The sequence below is a fragment of the Notolepis coatsorum genome (genome assembly GCF_963971535.1).
Source record: "Notolepis coatsorum genome assembly, chromosome: 19".
Taxonomy (NCBI): Eukaryota; Metazoa; Chordata; class Actinopteri; order Aulopiformes; family Paralepididae; genus Notolepis; species Notolepis coatsorum.
This window is the reverse complement of record NC_140183.1, coordinates 255,250-282,265: the sequence shown is the minus strand read 5'-3', so window position 1 is coordinate 282,265 and position 27,016 is coordinate 255,250. Positions and strand designations below refer to the sequence as shown.

At 45.2% G+C, this 27,016-nt stretch overlaps 1 protein-coding gene across 2 annotated transcripts in view; it reads right to left on the bottom strand.

The window, feature by feature from the left end:
- Positions 1-21,864, bottom strand: part of LOC311246692 (WD repeat-containing protein 26-like) — a 56,281-nt gene extending 34,417 nt beyond the window's left edge. For both annotated transcript variants that reach the window (XR_014620813.1, XM_084336899.1), the window contains exons 1-6: positions 21,549-21,864; positions 20,659-21,000; positions 18,513-18,612; positions 14,291-14,347; positions 12,356-12,492; positions 6,303-6,400 (exon numbers count right to left, since the gene is read on the bottom strand). Coding sequence is in view for 1 of the 2 variants with exons in the window: in XM_084336899.1 (XP_084193025.1) it covers positions 6,303-6,400; positions 12,356-12,492; positions 14,291-14,347; positions 18,513-18,612; positions 20,659-20,966 (700 nt within the window). In the remaining variant the exon portion in view is untranslated. The remainder of the gene's footprint in view (positions 1-6,302; positions 6,401-12,355; positions 12,493-14,290; positions 14,348-18,512; positions 18,613-20,658; positions 21,001-21,548) is intronic.
- Between the last annotated feature and the right edge of the window lie 5,152 nt (positions 21,865-27,016).

Here is a 27,016-nt window from a genome sequence, read left to right as displayed (position 1 = left end):
GAAACAGGCTTCGACAGCGACTTTAGAAGCGGCTGATTAAACAAGACGAAAGCGAAATACGAAAGTGAAAGTCAAGTCGTCGCCACTCATAGCAAATATGAGAGCTCTGTAGCAATTTTATTAGTTTGTCATGACAAACCAATTACATAATCCAACATATGTGTAAAGAAACAACATATTCCAGTTAACGGTATATTTTTTTAATGATTCGTTACGGCGTAGTCAATACTGGCCAATCAGAGGAACCCGGAAACCGAACAGCGTTGTGTTTGGCATAGACGCACCCCCCCCCCCCTCACTACCCCGTGCCAGAGGGCCCAAAGAGGGAAGAGGGAAGGAGGGGTTTATCCGGTTACCCCCTCATGATCCCAAACCCTGTATACGATAGTAAACAAGCCACGATGATACCTATGTAGCCAGCATGCTAATGGAACAGCGTATATCCTAACAGGATAAGCTAACCCAACGCACGCTAGCCACAGACGACAACACGTCTGCGAACAGGGTTTATAACAAGGCCGAGGTTTATGTGTGAACACGACACCCGTGTTTTATGTTTCAAGAAAAAAACACAGAAGATCGAGAGAGAGGGTCTATAAGACCGTGGTACAAGCTACACACACGAGCACTTCTGCAGGCCAACACTCCAGTGTTGTGGCTCAATGCCACTGTTTCAAATGTAACAGAACACACAACCCCCTCAGACAACGGTAAATCTTTACCACTATAGGAAGAAACATATTTCTTCAGGACGAGGAAAGAAAAAGCCTTTCGACCGAGTGTTAGCTACAGGCCTTGCTAAGCACATATATATGTAGCGACCAGCTAAAGACTAACAAGTCCTGCTCTCCTATCAACCCCACAACTAGGCGAGGGTTCTACACATCGTATCCCCAACATATGCAGTGAATAAACACACAGTTTGTAACAAAAAATTGTCGCTCCTAGGAGGGACCTTTTATTATTGTAACCAAAAAATCATATTTGCGGCGGGGAAGGGAACAGGGGTAAACAGAGGGGGAAAGTCACTTTAGCGGCGCCTGCCGCGAACAGCTTGGTGTTTGCCCCCACGGGGAGCAGGCCCGGAGGGACGGTACTGGGGTGCCTGGTCACGACGATCCCTACCGTAACCTCCAGGCGTGGGTCGGCTGGCTGTGGCGGTCGAGGCACCCTCTCTCCTCCTGGCCTTCTTGGCGACGTGGCCTCCGTCGAACCTCACCGGCAACATCGGGTGAGGGGAAATGGGGCTGGAGCACTGCACGCTCCTCCTCCATGTCCCTGCAAGTAGCCGTCGTCAGCTGCATTGCCGACCCGAAGAGCCCAGCATCGGAGAGGGGGGCCGTGAGCAAGGGAAGTATTTTCCGCTCCGGCACCCATGCTTGCTCCAGCCAAAGGTGGCGCTGAGTTAGAGTGGCCAGGGCGCGTATCTTCTCGGCAGCGATTGCCTGCAGCTGTATCAGGTGCAGGATGGCTCCAGCCGCCTGGGCGTGCAGGAACTGATGGTGTTTGTCCAGCACCGCGCCGCCCGCCATCATCCCTGACATGAAGCGCACTAGCTGCGCGATGTTGGACGTCGCAGCTAGGCTCTGAGTCGAGGCGATGAATGACTGGTCACTCCAGTTGGCCAACTGCCTAGCCGATTTCCCTTGGGGAACCGGCTTCCGCAACGGCTCCCACACCACCTCAGGACAAAGGAGAGACGCCATCGGGCTATCAAGCCGAGGCACCCCTTCCTTCAGTCCCTCGATCAAACCCACCACCCGCGTGACTTGCACGTAGGCGGGGGTAAGGCCGGTGATGCGGGAGATTACCTGTCCCTGACGCACGTAGGCCTCCATTGAGGGGAAGAATGGGCAGACAACGCCCGTCTCCCTCACAGGACGACGTTGCCATAGATGACCTATCAAGTCATCGGGGACAGGTGCAGGCAGTGGCTGCGGCAACGGCACGCCATTAGCGGCTGCGGCTGCCGCCATGAGCTCCGGGAACAAGGCACACAATTCCCCATGTGCACCTTCCTCCACGCAGGAGGAATGGGAGGGAGGCTGCCACTCATTGTGGTGCCACCATCCGATGCGGTTGATAGCAGGGCATTCCGTCGCCGAGTCGGAGGTTCTAACCCAACACCGGAGTACGAGGGACCCCAAGGAGACATACCACCCCCTGCCACACCCTGAGGGGGAGAGTGATGCGTCCCCACCGGGGCGTCAAACAAGAGCGCCTCCGCTTCCACCATAAAATCCTCTGTTTCCATCGGACAAGGAGAAGCAGAAGCACCCTCGTCTGGCTCCAGCAGCTCACTAAAACCAGGCCGTTCGCCCCTGCAGGCCACCCTCTTACGACTAGGGATGGGTACCGAATTCGGTACTTTTGAGGTACCGAACCGAAACACGTCGGTACTACCGAGTATCGATTCAAGTGAGATACCGAAATTCTTTTTTATTTTATTTTTTTTACTTTACCTTTTTTCTTTTCATGTCAACGTTCACACGCACAATACACGCTTACCTAGGATTTGACTTGATTCAACAACAAAGCAGTCGGAGCAATGGCAAGCCAAAAACTGTCGAAATTGTAGTTATTTGAAGTTTGGATTATTATTTTTTTCACAACTGAGGTAGGTAAATTAAATTTCTTGAGACTAAAGTACCGAAAAAAGGTACCGTTGGGTACCGGTATCGATTCACAGGTACCGGTACCGTATCGGTTCAAATGTGAAAGGTACCCATCCCTACTTACAACGGGAACGAGCAGAGGCGAAGAGCTTGCGTCTCAGATCCTCCACTACCAGAGGAGCCGTCAGCCTGTCGGCCGACCGCCCCCCGGCGGGGGAACCAGAGCTGGAACTAGGCCATCTCACAGGAGACGGCCTTGGCTCAACAGCTCCTCGGAGAGGCAAACTCTCCACCGGACGCCGATCGGGTGCGTCTGACTGCCACGACTGCGGAGTCAGCGCAGCCCCACGACACACGGCGGAGGCGGCAATGTGGAACCTTTGGTGAAGGGTGACGTTGAGAGCGCTCGAACCACCCGAAGAAGACATTATAAATTAGCTTTTTTCTCTTAAATTGGTGAGAGAGAAAAAAACAAGAAACAATGTCAACGCAGCTCCAATTCCTTTCTTCAATATTTCAGCAGTCTCAAAGTGGTGTACCGTAATTCCTCTAATAGTAACCCCGGCTTGTATTTGTTTCAACTGTAGCGGGTACCAGGCTTGTATTAGGAGGAGGCCTGTATAAGAGGGAGGCCTATATTTCAAATTTTCAAACGGATCATAATGAATAAATCAACATTTTGTGTCAGTTTGAACCCAGTAAAATGTACTGGGTTCATTTATTGAAACCAAGTACTGTATGAAATAGTAAACAGTGCAATTACAGGTGGTCACTGGTCATTTCAAAGTTTTCAAAGTGAAATCAAGTAACTAGCTCAGTATGCAGCTCAGTATATTAGTAACCCGGCTTGTATTAGGAGGCCGGCTTATAATTGCTTAGCTCAAGAGCGCACCCGGCCATTAATAGAGACCCGGCTTGTATTTGAGACCCGGTTACTATTAGAGGAATTACGGTATACAGGCACTTGCCGTGGTGAAAACTAAAGAAGGAGCTGTTAGTATGGCCACACCCCTGCTTATGTAGAGGAGCGGATGGGGGTGTGGCCAGACAGATGAGGTGTGTAAAGGTGCATGTGAAAATTTATTCAGTGCTAATTAGGGATGGGAATTGATAGGATTTTATCGATACGATTCCATTGTCGATTCTGCTTATCGATTCGATTCTTTATCGATACCCTTATCGATACCTGATCAATTTATAATTTACATAAATAAATTGGAAATGCAACAGAACTACATTTACATTTAGTCATTTAGCTGACGCTTTTATCCAAAGCGACTTACACGTTCTGTACGACAAGTCATCAGGAAGGGCACAACTCTATCAGCTGAGCAACAATGTTCATCAAAGTGTTGAGTGCTACAGTGTAGGTTCGTTTATTAGGACAAGTGCATGACAGTACGGTTAGTTAGGGTTAGATCTTTTTTTTTTATTCAGATAATGGTTGAAGAAGTGCGTCTTTAGTCGACGGCGAAAGATTGGACGTGATTCGGCTGTCCTAACTGGGGTGGGTAGTTCATTCCACCATTGTGGGGCAAGGACTGAGAATAGGCGACTTCTCTTTGATGACCCTCCCGGAGCTTGGATAGGAGTAGGTCTGAGGCGGCCAGAAGATGCAGAGCGTAGGGGTCTAAGCTGGTTAGAATAACAACATGCAACTTGACATTTCTGATTGTCATTTATTGTTGAGCCCCCATGTCAGAAAAATACAAAAACTGTAAAAAATAAAACATTAACTATAGCCTACACTTAAATAAAATAATGTATTTGAGATTCTCTTAAAATGTATTTATTTTTTTTATTCTTAGACTAATTTAATCACACACACACACACACACACACACACACACACACACACACACACACACACACACACACACACACACACACACACACACACACACACACACACACACACACACACACACACACACACACACACACACACACACACACACACACACACACACACACACACACACACACACACACACACACACACACACACACACACACACACACACACACACACACACACACACACACACACACACACACACACACACACACACACACACACACACACACACACACACACACACCTCCCTCCCTCCCTCCCCGGGCCCCTGTCCTATAAGGTATTGGTTTGTGTTGCTACACGGACACATTTGTATGTTGCACCACCTCGGTACTTCCTGGCTTACAGTGTACAGACTTGTAAACAAACACTCCGCCTCTTATTATATGTGAACTAAAGAGTACAAGGTTTACACAACAGCCCCCACCTGCTGTTTTATTGTATTTGTACCTGTACTCTCCGCTGTCAGCTGTTTATCTCTCTTTGTGAGCTTGATTAAATAGCGTTAGCTCACGTTACCTAGCGTTAGCTCCGCGGCTAATTTGAGCTCACCCTGAACTAAATCAATGACTAGGTTCTAAAGCATTCAAGTAGTTTTCACTGCACATAGAAGTAGCCAAACAGCGGGAGCATTTCGGGAGCATATTACCAAAACCCAGGCAATTTCGAGCCCTTAAGGAATCAAATAGAGTCTGCCATGGCTACATGCTAACGTTATTGCGCAACTGTAGGAAAAACCTGGCAGCGATAAGGGAATTGAAAGTCACGGGAGCCACACGGTTCCAGGCATCGGCCAATTAGGAACCGGTTCCCAATGGGAACCGGTTTTCGATTCCCATCCCTAGTGCTAATACTGATATGGAAGAGTATTCCAGTATGACGCAGAGCGTCACTATACTCATATAACGCATATTCTCTCTCCTAAATTATGGCTATGTGTCTAATCTGCCTGTCGTTTATCAATGACTTGTTTGCAGTCAACATTGTTGAAACGGATCGTTTTTTTATCGGTTCATTTTCGTTTTATAGCATTTTGAAAAACCCTCGTTTTCAAGGAAAATATATAGATTCCGTGATAAACGGCATTTACTGGAATATTCTAGCATACACAAAAACGTTGTCATTTTTCGGCCTATTTATGAATCGTTTTCAAATAAACGCTAGATTATCGATAGTATATGTGTACTTATGCACGCTATAGAGGCGGGCTGAAAAATCGATTCTCTCATTTCCTCATCAGGAATCACCGCGCACACACACACACACACGCGCATAGGGCAAAAGCTTATATCGCCGTGAAAACAGGTCTGATTATCCTAAGATTGGTAAAATAAATTCCTTACCTGAGATCAGATGTTATCCAAAAAGATTATTCAAATTCCTGATCGCCATTCCAAATATCGATCACGCTTATTGATTACAGTGTTGGTACTGTAAATACATAATCGTCGCTGTTCTGATGGCCGGCGATCACTTGGTCTCTTCAGATGCCTCGACGGAGAAGTAAAATGAGGAAACTGACCACTCCCCCTGCATCAATCTAAAGTAATGGGGTGCAGTTACACAGGGAGAGACAATAGGGGGCGGTATCTTCCCAATTGAGCTCAGAGAGACTCTGCAGCACTAACCGAGGCTCGATTGATGAAATATGAATTCAAATCGCCAATAAATAAAAACGGCAAACGGACGCTATATAGCGTCTGGGGCACTCAAAGGTCGGCATGAACTAACGATAAAAAGCGTCCTTGGCAACCAAAGTGTTAACATAATGAAAGCTGTAACGGGTGTCAAAAGGTGAGTAAAATAATAAGTGTGATGTAGAGACTCACTCTGTAACTTGTCCAGGAGTTTGGTGCGGGAGGCGCTGCCCTTGCCCTCCCACTCAGCCTTGGCTCGCAGGTCCTCTGCATGGCCGCACATCAGATACCTTCCAGAGAGATGACATCACCGTGAGCCAGCAACATCCCCACCACCACGCCTTCCCAGACATCATTCACATCTCGATAGCAGTATCAATAAGCTAGGACCTCACATAACAATATATACCTGCCTACCGCCTTCACCGTCTACAACTGCCCTACCTCACATTATAGTAGGGCTGACCTTCGATTTTTTTTTGGAATTCGAAGCCGAGATTCGATTTTAATTCGAAGCTTCTAAATAAAAAAATAAATAAAAGACATTTATAAAATATTTTTATTTTCTTTTTCTTTTTTTTACTTTTCTTTTTTTTAATGTTGTTGTGTGACTTGTACAGCACTTTGTTCAACTTTGTCAGTGCTGTAAAGTTTAAACCTTTTTAAATCTTAGACAAACAAAACACTTTGCTTTCATGAAATATTGTAAGCCGTCATTTGAGGCTTTATAAAAGCAGCACAATGAACACAAATCTGTCAGTGCCGAGTCCGACCTCATCTTAAATAACAAACAGCAATGCTTGTTGTAATTAACAAAGAAAGGCACTGACAGATTGATTTTGCACAAGAAAAAATAAATATATATATATATACATATTCGAATCCCATGCCCATCGAACAAAGCTTCGAAGTATTTAAGACAGCCCTACATTATAGTCTACCCATATCCGGACTGGCCACTCGACAGAAACGGCCCTCATTGCAGTCACAGAGGCACTTCACTTCACTTAGCAAAAGCAAAAGGCCTCTGCCCTCTCCTCTGTCCTGATTCTCCTAGATCTATCTGCAGCCTTCGACACAGTCAACCATCAGATCCTCCTTGCGTCCCTCGCAGGAATGGGAGTGGCTGGCTCTGTGCTGACATGGCTGACATCATACCTCAATGACCGCTCCTACCAAGTGTCATGGAGAGGGACCCTGTCGGCCACCCGCCCCCTGCGGACGGGTGTCCCCCAGGGCTCGGTCCTAGGACCCCTTCTCTTCTCCCTCTACACTAAATCACTGGGTACCATTATCACGTCTCATGGCTTCTCGTATCATTGTTATGCCGATGATACTCAACTCTTCCTCTCCTTCCCTCCCTCAGATATCCACGTCTCTGAGCGGATATCGGCCTGTCTGTCCGACATCTCCGCCTGGATGATGACCAACCACCTCAAACTGAAAGCAAAACAGAATTGCACCACCTGCCGGCCAAATCCTCCCCCCTGACCGACCTTTCCATCACAGTCGAGAATGCAGCTGTGACCGCGTCCCCGACCGCCAAGAACCTTGGTGTTGTCCTCGACGACCAGTTGAACTTCTCACATCGAAGCCACCCAACTCCTCGTCCAATCAACAGTCATCTCCCGCCTCGACTACTGCAACGCACTGCTTGCTGGCATCCCGGCCACCAAGCCTCTTCAACTCATTCAGAATGCAGCGGCCCGCCTGATCTCAAACCTACCGAAGTCGGCCCATGTCACCCCACTTCTTAGGGACCTGCACTGGCTCCCCATTGCTGCACGAATCCGCTTCAAGGCCCTCGACCTAGCATACCGTGCGGCAAAGGGAACCGCTCCCGCCTACCTCCGGTCAATGGTCTCTAACTACACACCCTCAAGACCCCTACGCTCTGCATCTTCTGGCCGTCTCAGACCCACTCCTATCCGAGCTCCAGGAGGGTCATCAAGGAGAACCTGCCTTTTCTCAGTCCTTGCCGTACTGGTGAGCAACACCGGCGCCCCCCAGGGAACTGTGCTGTCACCCTTCCTCTTCACCCTCTACACCTCAGACTTCTGCCGCAACTCCAGCGGGTGCCACCTGCAGAAGTTCTCAGACGACTCCTCCATCGTAAGCTACATCACCGACGATGATGAGGAGGAGTACAGAGCCCTGGTGGAGAGCTTCGTGGGGTGGAGCGACAGCAACCACCTCCAACTCAACACCAGTAAGACCAAGGAGCTGGTGGTGGACTTCCGGAGGGGCAAGAAGAGGCCCCCCCCGATTGCCATCTCCATCCGAGGGGTGGATGTGGAGATGGTGGACTCATATAAGTTCCTTGGGGTACACCTGAACAATAAACTGGACTGGTCGGATAACACAGAGGCCCTCTACAGGAAGGGACAGAGCAGGCTGTTCCTGAGGAGACTCAGGTCCTTCAATGTGTGCAACAAACTGCTGCAGTCTTTTTACCAGTCTGTTGTGGCCAGCATCCTCTTCTATGCTGTGGCATGCTGGGGAGGCTACATCAACTCAAGGGACACCAACAAGCTCAACAAGCTGGTGAGGAAGGCTAGCTCCGTGGTGGGAGTCGAGCTACCTAGACTTGAGGTGATGGTAGAGAGGGGGATTATAAGGAAGCTGGATGCCATCATGGAGAACCCCTACCACCCCCTCTACGACGAGCTAGTCAAGATGAGAAGCTCGTTCAGCCACACTCATTCCCCCCCGACACTCAACTAACCGCCTCGGACAGTCCTTCATACCAGCGGCCATCAGGCTCCACAACAGTGGGCAGCGACTAGCAGCCTCCAGGCCCCACAACAGGGGGCAGCGACAGCGACTGCTACCAGACATTGACCTGGGACTTATAGGAACCCAAGGGGGACAACGTAGACTACCCTGGTACTTTGATTAATGTATACTCAGTAGATAGTAAATTATAACACTACCTCATGCATACTGCACCTTATGTGACACTGTGAATAATGTGAATATTCCTCAGCTAGTCAGATAGTAAATTATATTGACCATATTGATCAAATTGTTTACACTGCCTGTATACTGTGTTGTTTTACTACCTGTACCCCTCCCCCCCCTCCCCCCCATGCTGCTATGATGCCTGAATTTCCCCAAGGGGATCAATAAAGGAATATCTTATCTTATCTTATCTCTTTGCCCCACAATGGTGGAATGAACTACTACCCACCCCAGTTAGGACAGCCGAAACCCGTCCAATCTTTTGCTGTTGACTAAAGATGCACTTCTTCAACCATTATCTAAAAACAAAATGTTAAACCTAACTAACCTTACTGTCATGCACTTGTCCTAATAAACTAACCTACACTGTAGCACTCAACACTTTGATGAACATTGTTACTCAGCTGATAGAGTTGTGCCCTTCCTGATGACTTGTCGTACAGAACTTGTAACTTTCACTTTGGATAAAAGCGTCAGCTAAATGACTAAATGTAAATGTAATGTACCCATATAACTCTGTATGACAGCCTGTACAATAATGCTGTATATACCATATATATATATTCATATTGTATATATTTGTATCCATATCCGTCTGAATATATCTGCATATAATCCTTTTTACATGCCTGTATATACTATATCTATATATATCCCTTACCTACTCCTACTAGTTATATCGCTGGCCGGTATGACGTACTACCATAGTGTTTTCATACCTGCATCACTGTACATAATACTGTACATACATCTGATTATCATTATTACTCATTTACATACACTCCAGTTTAATCACATTGTATATTGTTATTGGTAAGGAGTAAGGACACTTCGACACGCTGCCCGGGAGGAGTGGAAATCGAACCGGGAACCTTCCGATTACCAGGACTCTGGACTCTTTTCGTATCACAAACAGTACTGTATTTGCAAATCTGGTATGTCATAAATGTATAGATGTAGCAGTACTGTCTATCTGTATGTCATGTATGTCATATATGTCACTATGAATTGAAAATGGGGGACCCTGATGTAAACAAGACGAAAGTCTTTCTCTGGTCTGCATCCCCTTAACAATTGTATGTATTGAGCTGTACTGTACTGTACCCATTCTGCAATCTGTTAATAAAGTTTTCAATCAATCAATCCAGACGACCGCTCTACCTCATGAGCCACTTGCACTTTACTGTTTGCATGATGCTAGATGACAACTTATTTTCATTGTACTGTACTTGTGCTATATAATGACAATACATTTGAATCTAACCTAAGCTAATCTTGGCACCGTGAAGATTCTAGGGATGCACAGATACTGGTATCAGATATCGGTCCAATACCACCAGTCTAAAATAAATATCGGTATCGGAGGATTTCCCCAGATAAACATGTCTAAAAAAGTTAAGTTAAGCTCAAATATGATTCAAGATCCAGCAAAATGGTAATCAAACTAACACTCAATCAAATGAACACATTCAGCGCCAGCCATTACCCTTATCCCTGTAGCTAATGCGCCAGCTTTCCATAGCCTATTTTCACTGTGTGTCACTATGTTTGGAGAGCTATATCTATATTCTATATTATAGCTATGGAGACAATACTATGGTCATTTGACAGTCACTTTCTCCCGTCGAACATGCAAAAAAGAGATCATTTGTTCATGTATACGTTTGCGCGTTATCCCGTGGTGAATATTGTATAGTTTAGGAGTGATCCGGGCTAATTCCTGAAAAGCTGAGTTATAGGGCGCTACGTGAATTCTGCTATAAGCGTTGGCGTTTCTCGCCTGGACATGCTACTATTTCCAAATCAAATGTATATAATAGGTATAAAAAAAATATATAATTTTTTTTGATGCCTTGATCGCCATTCGTTTTGAACACCACACACGCTGATCAGCTAGATCGATATGAAATCATTGTAGGATCAAGGTGGAATTGACATCAGATAGTCCTTACCTTTGATCTGGGTTATTCCAAAAATAATATTCCAATTGTCTGTTCGCGATTTCCAGTATTGATGTCCATCTGGACCCGGACATAATTTGGCACAACTTATGGATAGAGTGTGCTAGATGCGTTTCGAAGTGGTCTGATTAGGCCTGCCACGATAAAAAATTTTGCTGGGCGATTAATTGCCCCCGAAAATATCGCGATAAGCGATATTATTGCGACCGGTTAGAGAATTTTTTTTTGAGAAATTTATTTCCCAAAACTTTTATTTTGAAGCCCACCGCTCCGTCTTTTCCGGTGTTTTAGACTTTTATTTTGAAGCCCACCGACCGGACCGGAAGTATTGTTGTTATTATCCTAGCTTGCTGATGCTGCTGGTGGACTGGGGCCAGCTAACGTTAGCTTGCTGATGCTACTACTACTTCGACATGCTGCTAATGGGCTGGGGCCAGCTAACGTTAGCTTGCTGATGCTGCTGGTAGATCGACATGCTGCTAGTGGACTGGGGCCAGCTAACGTTAGCTTGCTGATGCTACTAGTAGATTGACATGAGCTAATGATAAAACAAATGTTGAGATTGTTGGTGAACAACTAACTTTAAGTTAGTTTTAACGTTAGCTACTAACGTTAAAACGCTAACGTTACACTACAAATAACGCTACTTGGTTAAAAGGAGCAACACTATTGAGAAATGTAGTTAAGCTATGTGGTGTTGCCCCACGGAGCTCCTGTGCTGTGCTCTCTGCTCTGTAGTAAAGCCAGCGGCCCGCCTCCCAACACGGACAGTGACTGACAAGGGGCACTGGTTCCGCCTCATTAAAACAAACGCGCAAATAGCAATTAATCGCGCCCGTCAAAATCATTGCATTAATTTTAATTATCGCGGCAATTAATCGATTTATTGCTTATCGCGGCAGGCCTAGGTCTGATGAAGCGATTTACTTGGCTTCGTCTAAATTCTCCGCCCGAACCATATACGATGTAACACACGGTGAGAAATAAGGTTTCAAAGGGTGGGCGATACTGCCACCTAGCAGGATGTGGGCAGTATTGCACTTTGGGGATCTCAGAATGATTTCCTATGGTAACACCGAGGTCCGTGAACCTGTAATGAATGAAAATATCGAATAAAAGAAAAAAACTACCAAAACCCGAGAAATCAAAATTTATTTTAGGTTCAACTCTGGGTAGAAAAGAGAAGAATTATGAGCAATCTGCCAATTTGTCAAAATCAAAATCAAACCGGTACCTCGTGAAACGAAATTGGATCGAATTGAGTATTCAGTGCCAATACCCAAACCCTACTGGACCCGACGTCTACCTGGGTGACGGACTTACGCGCTGAGGACGTGGATGCGCTCGGTGTTGTATTTGAGAGGCGTGAGCTCGGCCCGGAGGACCTGCAGAGCCTCCAGCACCTTCCCATCCTCCAGGTACTCCAGGTACTTCTGCTGCAGCAAGAGGAACTTCATACGCTGCCAAGAGGTGGAGAGACGGGGGAGAACATGGAGGACAGGTGGTGAGAACATGGAGGACAGGTGGTGAGAACATGGAGGACAGGTGGTGAGAACATGGAGGACAGGTGGTGAGAACATGGACAGGTGGAGAGAACATGGAGGACAGGTAGAGAGAACATGGAGGACAGGTGGTGAGAGAACATGGAGGACAGGTGGAGAGAACATGGAGGACAGGTGGTGAGAACATGGAGGACAGGTGGAGAGAACATGGAGGACAGGTGGTGAGAACATGGAGGACATGTGGTGAGAACATGGAGGACAGGTGGTGAGAACATGGAGGACAGGTAGAGAGAGAACATGGAGGACAGGTGGTGAGAACATGGAGGACAGGTGGAGAGAACATGGAGGACAGGTAGAGAGAGAACATGGAGGACAGGTGGTGAGAACATGGAGGACAGGTGGTGAGAACATGGAGGACAGGTGGAGAGAACATGGAGGACAGGTGGAGAGAACATGGAGGACAGGTGGAGAGAACATGGAGGACAGGTGGTGAGAACATGGAGGACAGGTGGTGAGAACATGGAGGACAGGTGGTGAGAACATGGAGGACAGGTGGTGAGAGAACATGGAGGACAGGTGGAGAGAACATGGAGGACAGGTGGTGAGAACATGGAGGACAGGTGGAGAGAACATGGAGGACAGGTGGTGAGAACATGGAGGACAGGTGGAGAGAACATGGAGGACAGGTGGTGAGAACATGGAGGACAGGTGGTGAGAACATGGAGGACAGGTGGTGAGAACATGGAGGACAGGTGGTGAGAACATGGAGGACAGGCAGTAGAGTGCACAGATAGGGGAGTGGATGGGATGATAGGGGATAGATTTTTTTTGTTTGTCAAATATGAATTACTTGGTGGGTTAAGTGCCCTTTTGTAGCTTGAGCCCCTGCCCCCCAAATGGTCTGTGCACACCCCTGAAGACAGGCCAGATTGATGTCCACATTTTTGTATTATTACTAGTGCTGTCAATCGATTAAAATATTTAACTCGATTAAATCGCATGATTGTCCATCTTTTTCAAGTTTCAAGTTTTAATACTCTTATCAACATGCGAGTCAACAAATGCTTGCTTTAGGGCTTGTGTCCATAGCGGAAGTTTTTTTCAAGGCGGACCGCTTTGAAAAGCAAAAAAAAAGCACACACACACACACACACACAGTATCAATGAGAGCATCAATAATACACCCGAGTGAAGTCCAGTAAAGTTAAAAAATCGTGAGTTAAAAAAAATAGTGGCGTTAATAGAATCAGGCGATAACGCGTTAATACCGCGTTAACTTTGACAGCCTTAATTATTACCATTATATATGATTTAAAAAAGAAAATGTGTGGTTATTTATATATACATACATATATATATACATATACAGTTCATGCGTGTACTGGGATATCTATACATTTAATGATAAAAAGATATTTTAAAAGTAATGAGCATAGACAAACTCTTCCCGTGAATAAACACAGGCTTACAAAATCTGAGCAGCAGAGCAGTGGTTTGAGGCCTAATAACCGAGATTACGTACCACGATAGCACTGGGAGAATAATAACCGAGATTACGTACCACGATAGCACTGGGAGAATAATAACCGAGATTACGTACCACGATAGCACTGGGAGAATAATAACCGAGATTACGTACCACGATAGCACTGGGAGAATAATAACCGAGATTACGTACCACGATAGCACTGGGAGAATAATAACCGAGATTACGTACCACGATAGCACTGGGAGAATAATAACCAAGATTACGTACCACGATAGCACTGGGAGAATGCATCAATGCCTTCAGCTCGTTCAGGTCACTCTCAGCCTGAAGGAAGAGAAAGACGAAGAAGAAGTTATTTAGCTGTTATTTAAGCCCCCCGACACAGTCAACACCATCTGATCGAGGAGGATGAAGTGCTCGAGTAATTGTTTAGGGAAATATGTTTTAAGACACATCTTGAAGCGCATGGCAGCAGCAATAACCAGATATTGCACGGAGTCACACACACACTACCGATTCTATTATGTCTTGCTCCGCGGACATAACAATGTACAAACAATATACCCAATGCTTAACTCAATGGAGGCCAAACCCGAGATAAGTCGGGGTAACTCGCCAGCGGTTGGGCGCCAGACCCGAGATTTCTCGGGTTTTGGTCGTTTATTCCTTTATTCGATATTTTTATTCATTATTCATCAAGGGACCTTGGTGTTACCATAGGGAATGAGTCTGAGATCGCCAAAGTGCAATACCGGCCACATCCAGCTAGACGGCGGTATTTAGCACCCTTTGTAACCTTGTATCTTGGCCTGTGTAACGGCCAAATGTCTCCGGGCTCACTTTTCTTTGTCAGGCGATTGGAGCGGTTCTCCCGGTTCCATTGAAGCACATCAAATATCCCTGATCCATATGTTGTGGTGGGTTATGCCGTGGACCAAATGGACATCGGATGTACCAGATGGCAATCAAACAATTGGAATATTATTTTTGGAATACTCCCGATCACAGGTAAGGACTATCTGACTTCAATTTTAGCTTGATCCTGCAATGCTTTTATACCGATCAGACTGATAAGCGTTTTTTTCTTTTAAGATTTCTTTTTTAGCGTTTATCGCTTTTTGCTACTGGGCAGTCCAGTAGAGAGAGAGAGGAGGAACGGGAGACAGAGTGGGGGGAAAACATTCGGTAAATAACGACGGGTCCGGGAATCGAACCCGGGTCGGCCGCGCCGCGACTCAGCGCGTTATGTGGTTCGCCACTGGGCGCCCTGATAAGCGTTTTTAGTAGGGATGTCCGATATTATCGGCCTGCCGATATCGCCATTAAAATGTGATATCGGAAAATATCGGTATCGGTTTTAATTTTTTTTCTTTTACATTTCTATAACCCTTATTTACCCAGGCAAGCAAGTAAGAACAAATTCTGATTGTATTTATTGTCAAAAGTATGCATAATGTTGTGTTAATTCCACAACAAGAGTAATGTTAATTACCTGAAATTATTCCATTTTTGGGGGGGGGAAACCCTGCATATATCGGTATCAGTTGATATCGGTATCGGAAATTAAGAGTTGGACAATATCGGTATATCCGTAAAAAAGCCAATATCAAGCATCCCTAGTTTTTAGTGTTCAATACGAATGCTACTGGCAATCAAATAATCAGAAATGACCCCCCCCCCCACGCCTTTCATGCATTCATGATGAAACATAATACCTATGACATAGATGTGATTTGGGAATAACAGCGTGTACAGGCAAGAAACTGCAACGTTTATAGTAGAATTGACGTATAAGGCTATAACTCAGCATTTCGGGAATTACCCCAGACCGCTCTAAAACCATACTTATATTCACCACGGTATAACACAGGAACGTATGGATGGAAAAATTCATTCTCTCACATATTGAACGATAGATAGGTGATGTCAAATGGGCCACAGTATTGTATCCATAGCTATAATATAGAATATAGTTATAGCTCTACAAACAAGGTGACGCACTCCTATCTTTTAAAGCGTGGCCTTGCTATGACAGGCCCCGTCTAAAACAGTCAGTTACCTCCACTCTGTCTGCAACAGGTCTCGCTGCTCATGGAACGGCATGTTTGTATCAATACTAGTCTATGAACGCTACAAGTGGGCGACATGTTGTTGGCACAATTTGGAAAGTCACAAACATAAACCGCTGTTTTTATCTTTTAGATAACACTAAGCAAGCTTTCAACGCAGCACAGATAGCTTAGTGTTATCGAAAAGATAAAAACAGCAATTCAGGTTTGCACATTTCCAAATTCTGCTGACAACATGTTGCCTACTTGGCGCAGCGTTCATAGACTATTGATGAGGACATGCTGAAGCTGTGGCTAGCTAACTGTGCTACATGGACCCAAACACTGCTAGCCAAAGAGAAGACATCATACACAAATACACTTTTTTCTCGTTATTGCCCGCCAATCGAATAACGGCAACAACGAGTAAACTCGTTTTTGGGATCGTTATTTCTTTTATTAGCTATATCTAGCGAGCACCCCGCTACGAGGGCCATTTCATGTATGCACGAGGAGATATAATAATGGTAATCTAGCATTGATAACTGGATTACACTAAAATGCCTTTTTCTCGTCTTTTCCTGGAATGACTCAGAATCACTCAAACTATACTCATATTCAAAACGGTATCAAACGGAAATGTACGGTTGACCAGAAGCAACTCACTGACAGTCAACGGCGTTATTAGATCCATAGCTATAATGTAAAATATAGTTTTAGGACTCACAAGTTTAGCATTCTAAAACTATATCCATTGAATAAAGACCTGGCGCTGAAGGGGAATCAGCGCCCCCTGCTGCTGGCGCTCAACGTGTTAACACTTTCAGAGCCCTTGCTTAACCTTGATTTACCCGTTGAATGCCACCATCCACTTCAATGTTATGCGTCTAATCTGCCCGTCGCTTTATCAATGACTCGTTTGCAGTCAACATTGTCGAAGCGGATTGTTTTTTTTATCGGTTCATTTTCGTTTTATAGCATTTTGAAAAGCCCTCGTTTTCAAGGAAAATATAAAGATTCCATGATAGGGGAGCTCCAGTAGCTCACCACGTACCGCGAGTGCTATTTCAGCGCCGTGGACAACCGTGCTCGTCACGGATCTGGGGCTGAGCGAGTTCGAATCCCGGACTGCAGCCGTGCCTTTCCCAGAGTGTCTTCCCCCCCATCTGAACCCTTTCAGCCTGCTTCTGTCGGTCGAACTTGACCAAGTATAAATGCGATAAACGTATATAAAAGAGCCAGGGAAATGGCCAAAGTAAAAAAAAAAAAAAAAAGATTCCATGATAAAAGACATTTACTGGAATATTCTAGAATACACAAAAACGTTGTCATTTTCCGGCCTATTTATGAATCGTTTTCAAATAAACGCTAGATTATCGATAGTATATATGTGTACGTATGCACGCTATAGACGCAAGCTGAAAAATCAATTCTCTGATTTCCTCATCAGCGATCGCGCACACACACACACACACACACACACAGGGCAAACGCTGAGATCTCAGCGAATACAACTCTGATTATCCCAAGACTGGTAAAATAGATTCCTTACCTCAGATCAGATGTTCTCCAAAAAGATTATTCCAATTACTGATCGCCATTCCAAATATCGATCACGCTTATTGATTGATTATTGGCTGCTATGAATATATATTCCAGGCTGATTCCCGTCCCGCGATGACTTCCATGTTGATCAGAATTCTTGCCAGCACAAGGAGCCAGCTGGCTCCGCCTCTACATATCTACAGATCCCAGGTCAGTCTAAGCGACTGACCTGCAGTTACACAGGGATAGACGATAGGGGGCGCTTTTTTCCATTCTGAGCTCCTGTAGGGGCTGGTGTACCAACGGGAGACTCGGTTGATGAAATATGATTTCAGATCGCTAATAAAACGATATTTGTCATCGTAGGCACTCAACAGGGGGGGCTGATAAAACGAGATATGTCGTCCGTGGCACTGAAAGGGTTAAGGTGCATCCTAAAAACGAGTAATCCCCTGGGACCCCTTGAGGCTCGAGGCGTGCACGTGATCACTCCATCTGGGGACAACATGACTTGTGTCCGTCCCTACTAGGGATGGGTGATCATTCAATATGATCGTTAATCAGCATCTTATCGTGACGAAACTATCACGTTGTAATATCGTTGTGCACAATTCTCTCATCTAAATGAATGATAACACGCACATATTAACTCACATTTCTCTCAAAATTTGATTTTGGGTTTGTTATCACACTTGACATAATCATGCAGCTCAATGGGGTCAACAGCAATTGGATTGTTTATCTTGTGATTTTGAATACTCAGTGATATACATAATATTGTGACATATACAGTATATCAATATCAGAGGGGATTTCAGATGATTACTGCGAGCCGTACAAAAGGCCTGGGATTATTAACATCTTATATTATTGTGATTAAAATATCTTAGACCGACCGTATCCCACTCTCCCTCCATCACATGGTTTCGGAACTTGGTGGCAGATGGATGCTCCAGTCTGCAGCCGGACTCCTGCATCAGGAGCTCCACCGTCTGACTGGAGAACCACAGAAGAAGAACCACCGATTAGACTCGTCATCCCACAGGCCCTGGACGCCTCAGGGCTCATTCTTCTTCTTCATCATCATCATCATCATAAATAATGAACTAATTTCATGAATCACAGCTTTATTCTCACATTACAAATAAACGGATGGAAAACATGCGACCTTGTGTCTGTGACCGACTGCCGAGTAGATCTAACTGAATATTTCAAAGATTTATTTTGGCAACTTGACATCTGCAGATTGTGTGCGTAGACCTTTTCAGAAGATGCTAGGGAGGAGGGGGGGGGGGGGGGGGGGGGCAGCTTGGGCCAAAGTTTATTTCCTGTCAGAGACTGTATTATAAAACATTGCACCAGTAAATATTGTATTAGCAAATATTGCATCAAGAAATAAACGTATATAGAATGTTTGTTATGTTTATGTTGTCATGTTTATAGTTTATTTCCAACCATTTCAACAAGGGAACTAATGCATTGTATGGTATGACTCATTATATAGAGCAGTGGATCTCAAACCTTTTCATGTCAAGGATCCACAAATTGATACAAAATTAGCCAAGGACCCCCATCTGATGATATTGTACCAGGGACACCCATCTGAGAAGATATTGTACCAGGGACACCCATCCGAGAAGGTATTGTACCAGGGACACCCATCTGATGATATTGTACCAGGGACACCCATCCGAGAAGATATTGTACCAGGGACACCCATCTGAGAAGATATTGTACCAGGGACACCCATCTGAGAAGATATTGTACCAGGGACACCCATCTGATGATATTGTACCAGGGACACCCATCTGAGAAGATATTGTACCAGGGACACCCATCTGAGAAGATATTGTACCAGGGACACCCATCTGAGAAGATATTGTACCAGGGACACCCATCTGAGAAGATATTGTACCAGGGACACCCATCTGATGATATTGTACCAGGGACACCCATCTGAGAAGATATTGTACCAGGGACACCCATCTGAGAAGATATTGTACCAGGGACACCCATCTGAGAAGATATTGTACCAGGGACACCCATCTGAGAAGATATTGTACCAGGGACCCACATCTGAGAAGATATAGCTTTTATATACGATTTAGTCCAGAATTCCATAACTGTCTATAAATGCATATAGGTGGGGACAGTGAAACATATGATCAGAATAGTCATTATTATATCTTATTACATGGCGTTTTCACATTCGCCGAAATGCTTGCTTGTGATTGGTCAATAGCGCTCGCCAGAGGTCAGATATTACTCGATAACGGACCTCTGTGGAACAATAATGACCGCTGTGCGCAGCTGTTCGCAATCAAGGCCACTGACACACTGCATCAGTGCAGCCAATCAGACACACCTGCCGGCTGCACTGACAGCGGAGTGTGTGTGACGATGACAGCGGAGCCAGAACAGAACTGCGTCTGCATTTTGAGCTCGTCTTGTCGATGTAAAACTAATTAGGTATATTGTTAGTAAGTTAGCCATGTAATAAGCGGGATAATGTATAGCCTATACTCGATCATTGTCGCAAAATAATTGACCTTCACTGACGTTTAAAACACCTCGGCGCTGCGCCTCGGTATTTTAAACTCTGTGTCGGTCAATTATTTTGCGACAATGACCTCGTAGCTATACATTATCCCTTACTTATCTCATACTAACTTCTAGTGAATAAAATATTATTGAAATTAAACTAGTCCCCATTTTGCTGGGTGTCCCTGGACCCCACTGGTGTAGCGTGTGTGTGTGTGTGTGTGTGTGTGTGTGTGCGTGTGTGTGTGTGTGCGTGTGTGTGTGTGTGTGCGTGTGTGTGTGTGTGCGTGTGTGTGTGTGTCTCTCTCTCCGATAGTCTCTTCACACCTGACATTAGATGACATGTTGATGAGACCACAAGCATGATGGACACGATTGCACAACGATTTCAGGCATTTGGTGTTATTCTGAGGAAGACGTGTGAACCGACGATGACAGCTGACTCGTAACGCTCGCAGGGTCGCTGACACACATCAGCCAGGCGGGCGGGCAGCTACTCACTTGAGTCCTACGTCGTGTAGATGTTGTCCTACCAGCCGGATGACGTCCTCCTCGGACTGAGACAGACGGTTCTTCTTCTTCACGCCGGCGTCGTCTGCGTTGTTGGACGCAGCCTGGGCCGGCGGCGGCACGCCATTGTTGTTGTTGTTGCCGCCGCTGCTGACAGAGTTGCCATTGTTTGTGTTTGTGGAGGTGGACACCAGTCCGTTGGTGTGAGCAGCTCCCCCGCTGGAGGAGGACGACTCACCGTTGATGCAGGAGGAGGACGACTCGGAGTCTTGACTCTGTCCTGCCCCGTTGGCCTGCATGTTATGAATGTTGTTGACGTCGTGGTGGGCGACACTGTGTGGATTGAATTGATTGAATTGATTGATTGATTGAAAATTGTATTACCAGATTGCAGAATGGGTACAATACACAGTACAGCTCAATACACACAATTGTTAAGGGGATGCAGACCAGAGAAAGACTTTCGTCTTGTTTACATCAGGGTCCCCCATTTTCAATTCATCATAACATATATGACACACAGATAGACAGTACTGCTACATCTATACATTTATGACACACAGATAGACAGTACTGCTACATCTATACATTTATGACACACAGATAGACAGTACTGCTACATCTATACATTTATGACACACAGATAGACAGTACTGCTACATCTATACATTTATGACACACAGATAGACAGTACTGCTACATCTATACATTTATGACACACAGATAGACAGTACTGCTACATCTATACATTTATGACATACAGATAGACAGTACTGCTACATCTATACATGTATGACATACAGATAGACAGTACTGCTACATCTATACATGTATGACATACAGATAGACAGTACTGCTACATCTATACATGTATGACATACCAGATGCGGATGAGGGATGACTCGGGAGAAGTGAACCAGAGAGAGCCGCTCAGCACCGCAGACAGGCCGCAGCCCCGGACTCGCCTGCTGCTCTCACCGCGGGGACGGCGCCGCTCCGCCGGGGCTCCGAGAGAGAGACGAGGAGGAAGAACAACAACAAGAAGGGGGCCAGAGTTAATTATTCCACGACAACGTAAACTTATGTGACGAACATAATACCAATAGCAGAGTTGGTTGTAGGAGAACGTTCGCGGTGATATTTGGTGGATTACTCGGCGCTGTCAGCGGTGGATAATAAACACTTCTCTTGTTGTTGTTGTTGCTCCAGACAGCTGCTGCAGCCCGCAGTGACGTCACTGCCGGACATTCCTCCACGGCTTCCTGTCCCGGCAGTTCCTATACCGAGGCTCTAGGTGGCGCCCTCCTTTATTTATGTTTTTATTGTTGTCTTCGATTTGCACTTAAAATAATACAAAACAAGACGAGATATAACGGATGACAGTGATAGTAGTAACCCATGTAGATTTATTATGAAGTATTTTGATTCACCATCCTATGTTTTACACGCAAGCGCCAGCCAGTCTATTATCTATAGAGCCCAAACCAGGGGCGTATCTAGACCAAGCACTATACTGGGGCACAGCGGGGCACCAAGGTATTCTCGAAGTCAACTTCCTGTCTGTTGTTGCTAGGCAACTGCAGCGTGGGGGGAAACTGCCCCGCCTGGTACATTGTGTACGGTTCATTTAGTGCAGAAACGGATCGTTAAAGCGTCAAATTAAAGACTATCAAGCGGAATTTTCTTCAGTCCTTCACAATGCCAAAGAGCTGCTGTGTTACGCGTTGTACTAATGACAAAAACAGAAATCCAAATCGCAGAGGTAGAGGTAGAGGTAAACGGTACTCTATCCCCCCCCCCCCTCACAGTGAGCTGTGGTGTTCCACAAGGAAGCATACTAGGACCGCTACTCTTCCTAATTTATGCAAATGACATGTCGTCAGCCTGTGACTGCAACTTGTTCCTGTTTGCGGACGACTCAGCCCTGCTGGTCTCTGACAAGAACAAATTGCAGGTTGAAAAAACCCTCAGCACGGAACTAGGCAAAATCTGCATATGGCTCGCTGATAACAAACTATCATTACACATGGGCAAAACAGAGTCCATTCTCTTCGGTTCAAATAACAAACTCAGCAAGACCGACGGATTCTCAGTTACAGTGGGTGACAATATTGTCACAAGGAAAGACGAAATTACCTACCTGGGTTCCATCCTAGAGGCAAATCTTTCCTGTGACAAAATGGCATCCAATGTAATAAAAAAAGTCAACCAACGAACTAGATTCTTGTACCGGATCTCCTCTCTGGTAAACAAGAATACCCTGAAGACTCTGGCAGGAGCACTCATTCAAGGGTACTATGACTATGCGTGCACCTCATGGTACCAAAGCACCTCAAAGGCGCTTAAAACAAAATTACAAACATCACAAAACAAACTGGTCAGACTACTACTTGACCTGAACCCCAGAACCCACCTCACCCCTGCCCACTTTGCCAACCTAGGATGGCTTAGAGTAGACGACAGAGTACAGCAACTTGCAATGGGCCTGGTCTACAAGATACACTATACGACCGGGGTGCCCATGTACATGTCAAAATACTTCCCAAAGGTCAGTGAATACCACAACCACTACACCAGAGGAAGCTCAACAAATCATGTTAAACCCAGATTCGGCTCAAACAAGGGACTAAACACGTTTCGCAATTATGCCACAACAATGTGGAACGCCCTACCCAAAGCTGTAAAGGAATGTGAATCCCTGCCCACATTCAAAACCGCCCTTAAAGAGCACCTACGGGAGGCTGCAATTCGAAACTGGCCACCGTAAATGCCCAAAACCCCCACCACCTCCTAATAGACAGTCTCCTCCCCGCCGTATGTATATTTCCCTCCCACCCACCCACCCCCTCCTAATGTACAGTCCCCTCCCCATCATATGTATATACTCTGTCAGGATCTAGGGGTAACAGTACTGTATATTTGAATACCGCCTATGTCACAAATGTATCAGTACTAAATACCTGTGTCACCTACCAGCGCTTGCGACCACAACTCGGCCCGCCCCTTTCTCGGCTAGACCTTCTAGAGTTTTCTCTTTTTTTTATGTGTTTTTTTCTTTTCTTCACATTATTATAAATTGAATGTATAAGTACTTGTTTACTATAAAAACGAACAGTTAGAATATCTAAAATAGTGTCAAACCTGTGTTTAAATTTAGGTTGTTCACGGACTTTATTTCAATGAAACGGGGGCGTAATTACTGTATTTGCATGTGAATCAAACCTAGCCTGCAGCCCGCAGAGATTTACATTGGGGGAGTGTTTGAAGCGACGCACTGGCTGTTTACACTTTCAATGGGATTAGCACTCTGGATCAGAAAGAGATGAATGCATTGGATCTAATGAACGAGTACAGGAACTTTGTTAAACCAGTTGATTCTGAGTCTCTGCTCACCGGTGAAAACGCCGCGCTATTCAACGGAATTAACTGAGATCGGTCGAGATGCGTCTGCATGGGTAAGTTTAAGAATGTTTGTTTATGTTTACAGTAGCATGTTTACAATTCCGCATCTTTGATAAAACTACACCAAGTTTTTCTGCCGACCACAAGTCCAACCATGTCACGTTTATTACATTAACGTTAGCGTTAGCTAGCTAGCAAGTTAAAGTTGCTAACGTTATATTGATAGCTATTGTTTCAGATAGCAAGGTGGAGAGCTGTAAACAAGACGAAAGTGTATGGATGCAGGGTCCATGTGTGTGTGTGTGTGTAATAACAACAAGTTTATAATCTCAGCACAGATTGCAGAATGGGTACAGTACAATACAGCTCAATACACACAATTGTTAAGGGGATGCAGACCAGAGAAATACTTTCGTCTTGTTTACATCAGGGTCCCCCATTTTCAATTCATCATAACATTGACATACATGACATACAGGTAGACAGTACTGCTACATCAGTGTCTAAGAGAGGTGATGAGCATCAGATAGCAAGGTGGAGAGCTGTAAACAAGACGAAAGTGTATGGATGCAGGGTCCATGTGTGTGTGTGTGTGTAACAACAACAAGTTTATAATCTCAGCACAGATTGCAGAATGGGTACAGTACAATACAGCTCAATACACACAATTGTTAAGGGGATGCAGACCAGAGAAATACTTTCGTCTTGTTTACATCAGGGTCCCCCATTTTCAATTCATCATAACATTGACATACATGACATACAGGTAGACAGTACTGCTACATCAGTGTCTAAGAGAGGTGATGAGCATCAGATAGCAAGGTGGAGAGCTACATAACATTAGGTTGTGGTGGCTAGGAGGGATATGAGAACTGTGTGTGTGTGTAACTAGGAGGGATATGAGCACTGTGTGTGTGTGTGTGTAGTTTAAGATGCTGCATCACCGCTTAGCCACTGAGTCCAGCTAGTTTAAGATGCTGCATCACCTCTTAACCACTGAGTCCAGCTAGTTTAAGATGCTGCATCACCTCTTAACCACTGAGTCCAGATAGTTTAAGATGCTCATCACCTCATGACATGAGGACCGTGCGTATGTGTAGCTAGGAGTGATATGATAAGCAGTGTGTAAGCAGCTTGCAGAGCTACATAACATTAGGCCCATGCCACTGAGTGATGACTTTGTTGCTTTTTCTCGTTGTGACATAGATTTAACAATACTTCTGGTGTCAAAGCAGCATGGGGAGGGGGGGGTACATAGCTTCACAGTCCTATACAGTCCAGATAGGGGGTCCTGGAGAGACAGGGGTCCTGAGGAGAGAGAACTCTGATTCAGCAGCACTTAATTATGTTAATGTTATTCAGGTGAGAGGCGTTGCTGGAGGGGGGTTTGTTGACGCCCAGTTGAAACTGTCTGAAGTGTGAAAAGTTGCCTTCCTTTGAGACACCTTTTCACCTCTTTGGTAATCTAGAACACAGCCAGTTTTAGAAGTTATAATTGGGCACATCGTGTTCAAAACATTCTCAGATGTCAACATATGACACATCATTTGAAAGCTTAGATTCTGTACTTTAGCAATCTGGAATAATCTGAAAAATGAAAATGTAGAGATCTGGCATAAAGCGCTGTGAGGTGACACATATGTCCCTATGCCATAAATGTCATGTATGTTGTGTATGTCATAAATGTCTATATGAATTGAAAATGGGGGACCCTGATGGAAACAAGACAAACGTCTTTCTCAGGTCTGCATCCCCTTAACAATTGTATGTATTGAGCCGTACTGTATTGTACCCATTCTGCAATCTGTTAAATAAAGTTTTCATTCATTCATTCATTCAAGTTTTATACCATCACGGAGGAAAAAGTGGCTGGTGGCTAACGTTCGGCTAACTCGCTCTGTGTTGTGGTCGTGGTAGCTACATGCTAAGCTAACGTTAATTACATAATATCGAACCAATAGGAGCTTATCTTACGTGGATGTTTGATCGGGTAGTGGCACACGTGGTACCACCACGTAAGATTAGATAAGATAAGCTCCTATCGGTTCGATATTATGTAATTAACGTTAGCTTAGCATGTAGCTACCACGACCACAACACAGAGCGAGTTAGCCGAACGTTAGCCACCAGCCACTTTTTCCTCCGTGATGCATCAGCTGGTATTATATAAAACTTGCGATTTGGATTTCTGTGTTTGTTATTAGTACAAAACGTAACACAGCAGCTTCAATTTGGGTATTCGAGAGATGGCCATGTCTGCAGGTGTTTTGTATGGACATTATGTCAAGTCAATCAGGGGGAGATCTTTGACTCATATCTCGCCTTAGAATCACCAGAAAGGCTTTCGAAATAGTGAAATGCCATGTTGGCCTCAATATTTTCAAAACAAATCGTATGAAAATGTTATGAAATTGTTAGGGATTTCCTATCCCTCGTGAATTCTTAATTGATATAGTTGTGGACCAGTCGGCCGAAAGACGAAGCGGAAGACAGAGTATTTCTCAAACGGAGCTTTTATTCATTAGAGAAGAAGACAGTCAGTCATCCCGCGCGGGCACATCACCAGTAGACAAAAGAGGCAGAATGTCCATATTACATGTCACTTTATACACTCTTGAGAAAGGGGAGGGGGGTGTGTGTATGTCTCTGTGTGTGTATGTATGGGTGTTTGTGTGGTGTGTGCTTGTGTGTGTGTGTGTGTGTGTGTGTGTGTGTGTGTGTGTGTGTGTGTGTGTGTGTGTGTGTGTGTGTGTGTGTGTGTGTGTGTGTGTGTGTGTGTGTGTGTGTGTGTGTGTGTGTGTGTGTGTGTGTGTGTGCTGAAAGGGAGGGACATGATTTTGCATGTATAACTGCCAGAGAGAGAGTGCCAAGGGAACTAGGATTTTGCATGTTCTGCTACATGATTTTGCATGTGTGTGAGGAGGGAGCCGGCCCTGTGTGTGGAAGG